We start from the raw sequence: 9,788 nt of genomic DNA on the forward strand, positions 1-9,788 counted from the left end.
AGCTCATTCCCAGCTTCCCCCCAACCCGACTCCCAAGAACAGCTTTCTGCTTCCGGAAACACTTTATTGGACTTTTCTGAGTGGCCCGTGGGGGTGGGAAGGGGCCCTCTGGCCCCCCGAGTTTCTCAGGCCACACCCTGGGGGTCACTAGCACCATTGATCACAGACGAGGCAGACGGACACACGGCACGACAGAGGACACACAACAGATGGGCACAGCCCTGCCCCTGGCACGAGCTGGGCCTGCTTCCAGGCCATGCCAGGGAGGAGGCCTGAGGGGGGAGAGCCGGGGGGATGGGGAGGTGACCAGAAAGCCTCGGGCCTGAGCCTTGTCCTCCGGGCGCTGGAAGAGTTGGAAGGGGCTTGAGCACAGCGATTTCGCCTCAGTACCCTTATCTGGAGCAGCGGGAAACTAGGTGGTGTCTAAGGTACCTTCGAGGTCTAAGTCCCGTGACATAGGCAGAAGGTCCCAGAGTTCTGGGTGGGGGCTGGATGGAGGCTCATTGGCTCTTCTCGCCCAGCCGCCTCCCTTGGGGAGGTGAGGCGCCCCCCCCCCCCCCGCAGAGGCAGAATTCGCACCCGGGTTTTTAGACTTGAACACTCTTCCATAGAGCGCCTCCTCCTCCCTTTAGCTTCGGAGACCTTATTTTCGGGAGCGGAGGCGGGGAGGGAATCGTGTGCTCCCCACTTCCTAAGGTAACTGGAGAGGCCACAGCGTCCATGGCCAGAGCCCTCCGAGGCCAGCGGCCAGAAGCAGCGGGGACAGGGACGGCGCCCCCCCGGCCCAGTTGCTTTCCTGGCACCCGTCCCCCTGCCAGCCCTGGTAGCAGTGACAGATGAAGTCTCTGGCCAGGGCCTGGCGCTGCCGGGGGCCCATCCGGCCTCGAATGGAAGCCCGCGTGTGGTTGGCTGCCGTGGCCACGTGGATCTGGAAGGTGCTGGGCTCCAGGTGCAGGTAGGAGGGCGAGTCGGGGGCCCGACGGCGGCAGCGCCCGTGCCCGTGGCACTGGGTCCGGCTGCACAGAGCAGCGGCCGTGGTCACGTTGAGCACGTACGGGCCCAGTCTGCTCAGCAGGTAGTGCCGCATCTTGAGGCAGGTGCTCTGGTGGAAGAACAGAGCGAAGCGTCGAAGCGTGCCTCTCTGGGGCGTCTTGTTCGTCCCCCCCCCCCCCCCAGTCCCCTCTTTGGGAGGGGAAGACATCTAGAACCCCAACAGTGTCTACACCAAAAGAAACCATTTCATCGAAATCCCTCATTTTACAGGTGGGGAAACTGAGGCCCAGAAGGTAAAGAAATGTGCCCAAGGTAACACTAAGTGAGAAGCATCTGGGTTCTACATTCCCAGTCCAGAGCTCTTGCCACTACTCTATTTCCCTAGTGGAGACCATAGAGCAAAGGGGACTCCCTGCGTCACCCACAGGTTTGATTGGGAAGTTTTGCCTTTAGTCTAACCTCCATATCCTTCTATGAGAAGCCAACTAGGAAGGAGAACGGGACCTGCAAGCTCTGGGTCTGCCAGGCACGTTTCTCGGGGAGCAGGAATGGGGGACATCCGGGGAGCTGATCGCGAGGGAAGGCTTCCTATTTGCAGTCTTGTCTGGATAATATTTCTGGCTTAGACCGACTTTTGTTCCCCATCCCACACCTTCTCCTAATTCTGTCCAGTGGCTTTGGGCCAGTTATCGTCCACAGTCCTGCGCCCTCCGTTGGGCCGGCTATGTGGGAGCGGGATCTGGAGCCCTTCGTGGCCTGTCCGGCTTTTCTGCCCACCAGGCTCCAGCCCTAAGCCTGCTGGGCCCTTCTGCTCACCTGGTTCCTGGCGTAGTCGGCTTCCCCCCAGAGCACCACTCCTTGGGCTCCCATGGCAGCTGCTTGACCAATCGTGTGTTCCAGGTCAACCTATGCATTGGGGAAAAAAGGGAAAACACAATTCTATCCGTTTCTCAGCCCTGGGTCAAGGCTGCTCCTGCCCCTTGTCTAATCTCCCTCATCTCCATTCCAGCCCTACTCTGTCCCAGCTCCTACTAAACTCCTTATCTTTATGTAGGTTCCAGTTTTTTTCTTGGGTGCCCTGATGCTGAGGATGACCAGGAGCTGGTCAGGGTAGGGCCACTGCTGTGCCTAAAAAGGCCAAGAGAACCCTTTTGTGTCTCGTTCCTTTTGGGGGGTTTTCAGGGATGAGAAGTAAAGATTTAGGCTGGTTGGAACTCCCTGGGGATGGCCTGGACCTAGAAGTTCCCTCTGGGACAAAGAATAGTAGAAGAGCTGAGAATGTCCCGTGTGTCTGTCTCTTAGTCACAGGGCCAAGATAACAGCTTCCCCTGCACACAAAGCAGTTCAGTCCATCAGCACAGTAAGTCAGTCCAGTGGTCTCGCTTATCCATCAATAGCTGGTACCAGTGGCCAGCATTGCTGGATCAGCATTCTGTACCTCTAACTTGTGCGCAAGTCCTTGCACGTAGCGGGGGCTGAATAAATACTTGTGGGATCCAGCCCAATTCTAGGAGTCAGAGCTGGAAGAGACCCAAAAGACCATCTCATTCAGAAGATGAGCAAATGAAGATAGGGAGGGAAGGAGAAAGGAAGGAAGGAAGGATGAATGAATGAATGAATGAATGAATGAATGAGGGAAAGGGAAGAGAAGGAAAGAAAGAGGAAAAGGAAAGAGGGAAGAAAGGAAATAAAAATGAATGAATGAAGGGAAGGGAAGGAGGGAGGGAGGAAGGAAAAAAGTGGAAAGAAGCAAGGAGGGGAAAGAGGAAGACAGAAGAAAGGAAAGAAGGGAGGGAGGAAGGAAGAAAAAATGAATGAAGGGAAGAGAAGGAAAGGGAAGGAAAAAAGTGAAGGAGGGAAGAAAGGAAGGAAGAATGAATGAAAGGGAAGAGAAGAGAAGAAAGGGAGGGAGGGAGGAAAGAAGGGAGCAAGGAAGGAAGAGAAGTGGAAAGAGGAAGACATAGAAGGGAGCAAGGAAGGAAGACTAAAGAAAGGAGGGAAGGAAGGAAGGATGGAAACATTTATTAAAACTCTGGGTTCTGGGACTGCCCCACCACCTTGGAGGGATCCAATTCCAGTCTAGCTTCCCACCTGTGCCAGCTCCTTCAGGGTATAGGAGTAGAAGGGTCGGGCGTAGACAAAGACAGGCAGCGAGTAGCTGGTGGAAGGGGGCAGTTCAGCCACCCTCAGGGCCTCCCATACTTTGGCCCTCACAAAGCGCTCACCCTGGGCCGAACCCTGAAGTACCTCTTCCAGGTAGATGGAGGGGTAGAGGGCCCGACTTTGCTCCCAGAGCCAGAGCAGGGCATTATTGCGTTGTCGTTCGATGCCCGGGCAATGCCCCGTGAAGTTTTCAAAGTCCTCCCAATAGTGGTAGTTGTAGCAGTCAGGGAAGAGGTAGTAGCCCCACCAACCCCCGGGTCTCCGTGCCCTCGCCAGTCGCAGTGTCTCGGACATGAAGCGGGCAGCTGCTGTCTCAAACTCCCATTGAGCTTGGAGTTCCACCCGACCCTGGGGCCAGCTGGGGTAGCGCTGGCGAACCAGATGAGCAGACATGGTGCGGTAGACCCCCTTCTTGTCCCAATTTCGGACCCAGAGAGGACGCCAGGTCTCCCAGTCAATGACAGAAAGGCCAGAGAAGGCCCTGGAGGGGATGGCGGCCTCCAGGTCACGTTCCATGGCATCCAGGTGGGCACGGAGGCTGGCGTTCTGGGGGCAGCCCCCATGCACTGGCAGAGGCACTGGAGCTGGAGCTGCCTGGTAGTGTGGGTACAGCCCTAGCTGATGCTGGTAGAAGATGGTGATGTTGCCCCCCGCAAAGGCCTCCTGGTCATTGGCTACCACACCGAAGGGCTCAAGGGGCAAGGGCAGACCAAAGGCAGTACGGCAGCGGGAGGTGGGAGCATTCCATACCACCAGGAAGGGCTGGTTCTGCAGCACTGGGGACAGAGACGGCTTCAGGGTTCGGGGGTCCATGGGACTAGCTGAAAGCAGCAGCAGCAGCAGCAGCAGCAGCAAGTTGGGGCCCAGGCTGGGGGGCCCAGGCTGGCCTTGGAAGCTAAGGATCGAGGACCTAGACAGGAGAGAATATTGTCATAAGACAAACAGGAACAGGCTGCCTCTGCTGGATTCTCCCTCTGCTTCCCAGGCTCTCACTCTGGCCCCCGGGGCTGAGGTTAGGGAAGTTTGGGGAGCCCCATTCTGGGAATGGGAACCAGGACTCCGATGCTGGTCCAGACCTTCCTAGTCTCTCCTTTCTGGGGGTTCTAAGGACACAGACAGAAGGGCTTTAGCCCAAGAACCACTCAGATCCTTGGTCACTCAGGACTCTTGGCTGGTAGAAAGTCGGGGAGACTCAGAGGGCTGGAAGCAGGGGGGACCCGAAGCTTTTCTCACTAGCCCTGCTGGCCACCTTCCAAATCCCTGATTCCATGGCGAAGGGTTATCCTGCCTGGCTCTCCCTACACATTCCCATTTCTTTGGCCCCGGGGGCATCTGGTCCCATTCCACCAATCAGCTGTCCTGTCTATACCTATCTCTCCATTCTCCCCTATCTCTTCCCCCCCCCCCCCCCGCCCCATCACCTCATTTTCCAGGAAAACACCACCAGCCCCCTCTGATCCTGGACCTCCGGGGTGGGCATCAGTTAGAGAAGGGTAACCATAGCAACCACGGTCTTCCCAAAGCCCCTAACACCCCACACCCCTCCCACCCCCGCAACCTGTGTAGGAATGTAGGTCATGCTGAGAGCGGAAGGGGAGGGAGCCTGTGCGGTTGCTGGGGTCAGCCCTGCGAGGTACCCTGGCATTCTTTGCCCCCCTGCTCTGGGCAGTGGGGAGCCTGGCTTCCACTCTCCCCTCCACCATCTCTGTGACAAGCGGAGATCTGGGGGGATTTGCAGCTCAGTGAGAGAGCTGGAGACGGAAGCCACCGTCACCACCCCACATGGGGGAGCCCCGTTACTGGGGTTCCAGACTTCCTTCCCTAAAACAAGGTGGGGATAATCAGTCCCTTCCTCTGATCTCTCTCTTGTCACCCCCAGACTCATCGTCCAGTCCTTTATTTCTCCAGGGAGATCCTGTTCTAGAAAGATGGATGATTGCTTCCTCCCCCTGCCTCCCTGCCCCCCCATATGGGAAACCCCTTCTATTTTAGGGAGAACAGGCAGCTCAAGCCTCCTTTACCCTGCTTCTGTCCCAGGAACCCCAGGAAGGTATCAGGATGGGGGAAAAAAGGGAGAGGCCATCAGATCATCAATCAACAAGCATTTATTAAACTCCTGCCGTGTGTCAACATGCTAGACTCTGGGGATCCAGAGACAGAAATGGAACAGTTCCTGCCCACAAGGAACTCACGGTGCATAGAGCACTGGACTTGGAGTTTGGAACATCTGAGTTCAAACCCAATATTAGAAACAGACTAGTTGTGTGACCTTGGGTAAGTCACTTGACTTATGCTTGCTTCAGTTTCCTCAATTGTAAAATGAGCATAATAATAGCAATTCTAGGGAACTTGGGAAGATCAAATGACATGCCATTTGTAAGCGCACTTGGCACTTAGTAGGCATTCTATAAATCTTGGCTTTCCTTATTAGAGATTCTGTTTGGAGGAGACAACCTATGGATAAAATATGTGCAAAATAAATCCAAGGCAGTTTGGTTGGGAAAGCTACTAGCAGCTGGAGAAATCAAGAAAAGCTGGTTTGTGAGTTGAGTTTTGAAGAAAGTCGAGGATTCTGAGAGCCAGAGGTCAGGGGAGTCCACAGACAAGGCATGGGGGATAGCCGGGAAGTGGAAAGTGGGGAGGGGAAGAGTTTGGGGTGTGAGGGATAGTAAAAAGGTCAAGCTGGATGGACTTCAGAGCCTGGGATGGAGAATGATGGATTCCAAAGGAAAAGGAAGGTAGGGGAAGGTAGGTTTGGGCCAGGTTCCAAACAAAGGCTTTTGTATTTCATCCCAAAGGCAATATGAGGTGAGTAGAGTATTCTCCAGGTGGCTTAGTGGATGGAGCGCTGGTCCTGGAATCAGGAAGACTCCTCTTCCCAAGTTCAAATCTGGTCTCAGATAATTAGTAGCCATATGATCCTGGACAAGTCACTTAACTCTGTTTGCCTCAGTTTCCTCATCTTTAAAATGAGCTGGAGGAGGAAATGGCAAACCACTCCAATATCTTTCCTCCAAAAAAACCCCAAATAGGGTCACAAAGAGCCTGACACCACTAAAAAATGACCGAATGAATGAGAGCAATGTCAGGTCTTTAGGAAAATTATCTTCTCAAGCTATCATTTCTCCTTGCCCAGGGTCACACATCGAGGAAGTGTCTGAGGTCTAATCGAACCTAGGACCTTCCATCTCTAGACCTGGCTCTCAATCCACTGAGCCACTCAGCTGCCCCCCAGTAGGATAACTATTGAGATAAGACTATTAGCCTGGAAAGGGTGGTCAGAAGTGTCAAGCACAGCAGAGAGATTGAGGCCAAGACCAGCAAAATGGGCAAGTAAGAGATCACTGGCAACTTTGGAGAAAGAGTAATCGATGAGGTTGGAAGCTAAATTGCAAAGGGCTGAGAAATGAGTTATAAAAGTAGAGGCAGTGACCAGAAATATATTTTTCTAACATTTTGTTTCTGAAGCATAGGAGAGATGATAGCTTGAGAGGGAAGGAAAGTCTAGTGAAAGTTTTTCTCTCTCTTTTTTTTTTAAAGGATGGGGGACATGTAGGCAGCAGGGAAAGACTAGTAGATGGGAAAGATGAAAGATTAGAGGGGGGCATGTTTGTGAGGGATAATTAGCTAGAGAAGATAGGAGAGGATCAAGGGTACATGTAGAGGGGTTGGCCTTGATGAGGAACAGGGCAACCTCTTTGTCAGAGAACAGAGTTAGGGGAGAGAGAATGAAGGAACGATATCAAGGGAAGTAGGGGTTTAGATGTAGAGGAGGGGGTAAAGCAAACGCCTCTATTTTCTTAGTAAAATAAAAGAAAGGAAGTTCTCAGCTAATTAGGAAATGTTTGAAGAGAAAACAGACTAGGAATAGTCTCTTTGGACAATGAGATAGAGAATCCATTAAAGAAGAGCAAAAGGATTGTCTTGTCATGGTGAGGGTCCAGTTGAGATCAGACAACATAACTTTGGAGTTGTTCAGACATTTCAGTCATGTCTGACTCTTTCAGTGACCCCATTTGGGGTTTTCTTGGCAGAGATACTGCAAGCATTTGCCATTTCCTTCTCCAGCTCATTTTACAGATAAGGAAACTGAGGCAAACAGGGTTAAGTGACTTGCCCAGAGTCACACAGCTAGTAAATGTCTAAGGCCAGATTTGAACTTTGTAATGGATACAGTTAACTTGGTTTCATGATTTCTTCTAGGTTTGTTTAGCAACACACAAGTAGGAACAGAGGAAGCAATGATAGGGATGATCCAGGGTTGGGGTTTGTGGTGTTTGACAGGAAAAGGGAGCATGGGATTTGAGAGGAGAGGACCATGAAGGGATGAACTGGTTAACCATACAGATGGAATCAGGAAGGAAGGAATTAGAGCAGGGCTGATGGCCTGGGAGAATGTGAGGGATGGAAGAACTGTTAACGATGAAGAAGAGAGGAGTGAGAAGATAGAGGAGGGAGAATGCATCCAGACCTTCCTCCTCCACCTCTTGCTTTCTCTAGAGGAGAGGTCACAAGGCAAAGACTCGGTTCCCCAAAGACTCAGTGAACCACAGGGAAAATCCAGTTTTCTGGTCCTGGCTTTGTTTCTTAACTCTAACTCTTCCCCCTGGGACAGAGTGGCCATACACAGCACAGAAGGTACTGAGCAATAGGTTATAGTATTCTAGACAAGTTAGAAGAGCTCTTTGAACCTAATTAGTCCAATCCTCCTCTTTTATAGATGAAGAAACTGAGGCTCAGGAGGGTTGTGACTTGCCTAAGGTCATACTACCAAGGAGGTAGTATTACAGATGGGATTCGAACCAAGTTCTTACCTTTCTACTGTATCACAATTCTTACTATCAGCAAGTATTTGTTGAACTGAATTAAATTGAGATGATAGACACATCCATCCACAAAGATATACATCCACAGAGTCACATGCATACTCAGAATCACAGTCACCCATATTGTACACCGAAGCTCCTTCTCCTATCCCCTGCCCCTTCCTCCTTTCTCACAGCCCCCTGGCTGACTGGCTGACCTTGCTTTTTAGAGCTGTTTTCCTTATTTTAAGAGAGGTTCCCGCTTTTAGTGAGACAGATCTCCGTCCCAGCCCTCCCTCCCACTTTTACCCTGTCCCTCCCTCTCTCATATGACCCTTGGATCCCAGCCCTTGCCATTAGGAAGCCCAACCTGCTGTCCCAGAATCTTCCCCCTTCAAAAAAAATTCTGGGTTTTGGGGCTGCTGACTGGGCTTTCTTCCAGGAGCTCGGAACCACTCCTTCCATCCCTCCAGGGTTCCCATCCCCACAGATGCCTCCCGCCTTCACTGAGCCCCCTTCCCCACGGAAGAATGTGTTCCCATTCTCACGGGGATCGCCCCTTCCTCTCCGTATTCCCAGTCCTCAGAGCTGTCCCTCATCCCTCGCGCTGTGTGGGTCTCTGAAGGAGCCCCCCCCCCCCCAATCCCCACAGGTTCTCTCCACCTCCAGCTGTCCCTCTGCGCCTAGTCTCTCCATTCCCACAGGTATTTCTCATCCCTACAGGTGTCCAGTACAGCCATGGGCATTCTTTATGCCCACAAGTATTTGCTCTGGCCACAGGTGTTCCCATCCCTACAGGTGTCTCCCTCTCTAGAGGGTGCCTCTGTCCCCACAGGTCTCCCCGGTTCTAATACGTGTCCCCATCTTCACAGGTACCCCGATCCTCCTAGGTGTCCCCCCCCCCCATCCCTATCCCAATAGGTGTTCCTCATCCCCACCACGGCCGGATTGGGGGCTGAGGAAGGTGGGTATACGTACCAGAGCTGTCCCGAGGCCATGGTCTGCCCGGCCCCCACCGCCACCTGCTGCCTCAGCTCCACTCCCACTGTCTCGCCGGAGCCAGCGCCGGCTCCACATCTCCCGCCCTTCTTTCCCCCGCCAGCGCGTCCCCCTCCCCACCGTGCTGAGCCCCGCTCCGCCCCGCCCCCCTCCCTCCCCCCCCCCCCCGCACTCCTCTGTCCCCAGAATGGGGATGGGGATGGGGGCGGGGGTCCCGGGGGTCTCCCTGGAGCCGCCCCTGCGCTTAGTCCTATCAGGGAGGACCGAGTTCCCTTGGTTCTGGCAGAGGGAGGCGCTCCACCCCTCAGCCTCTCCACCTCTCCCCTAGCCCCCAGCCCCAAGCGCCCATAGGTGTTGACTGTGCCTGAGTGTCTGTATGTACCGGGTGGCGTCTGTCTGGGCAGACATAGAATATTGTAGAGATTATCTCGTCTAACTCCTTCATTTACAGATGAGCAAACTGAGGCTCGGGCTTGCAAAGGGACTTGCTGAAGACCGCACGGCCCAGGAGTGGCACGAGTAGGGCGCGAACCCAAATCGGAGTGTGGGGCTTTGGAGTGGGAGGACGTGACTCTATAGGGCTGAATCTCACCTGGACTATTCCTGCCCATGTGAGACTTGGCGAGTCCCTTGACCTTGCCGAGGCTCCGTTTCCCCATCTCTAAAAGGAGGATGCCCTGTCTGGGTGGAGGGTACCATCTGCATCTCTGCAGGTCTCTGGGTCTGTCTAGGTACCTGTGGTACCCAAACTCCCATGAGCCCTCACCCCTACATTATGCCTTTCACCAGCTTCCCCCCCCCCCCCCATCTGCTCACTCCATCTCTGGA

The 9,788-nt window shown here is 53.7% G+C and overlaps 1 protein-coding gene across 1 annotated transcript; it reads right to left on the reverse strand.

The window, feature by feature from the left end:
- Positions 1–49: 49 nt before the first annotated feature.
- LOC100031013 (hyaluronidase-4-like) lies at positions 50–9,037 on the reverse strand. The gene is made up of 4 exons (XM_056804971.1): positions 8,940–9,037; positions 3,085–4,066; positions 1,810–1,899; positions 50–1,102 (listed from the first exon to the last, which is right to left on the reverse strand). The coding sequence occupies exons 1-4, from the start codon at positions 8,957–8,959 to the stop codon at positions 692–694; spliced, it is 1,503 nt and encodes a 500-aa protein (XP_056660949.1). The 5' UTR covers positions 8,960–9,037; the 3' UTR covers positions 50–691.
- Positions 9,038–9,788: the final 751 nt, after the last annotated feature.

The sequence above is a fragment of the Monodelphis domestica genome, chromosome 7 (assembly GCF_027887165.1).
Source record: "Monodelphis domestica isolate mMonDom1 chromosome 7, mMonDom1.pri, whole genome shotgun sequence".
Lineage (NCBI taxonomy): Eukaryota > Metazoa > Chordata > Mammalia > Didelphimorphia > Didelphidae > Monodelphis > Monodelphis domestica.

Coding starts and splice junctions, on each gene's coding strand:
- LOC100031013 (XM_056804971.1), bottom strand. CDS start 8,959: ATGGCCTCGGGACAGCTCTG. Junction 4,067..8,939: donor ATGGCCTCGGGACAGCTCTG/GTACGTATACCC, acceptor TCTCCTGTCTAG/GTCCTCGATCCTTAGCTTCC. Junction 1,103..1,809: donor CCGACTACGCCAGGAACCAG/GTGAGCAGAAGG, acceptor TTCTTCCACCAG/AGCACCTGCCTCAAGATGCG.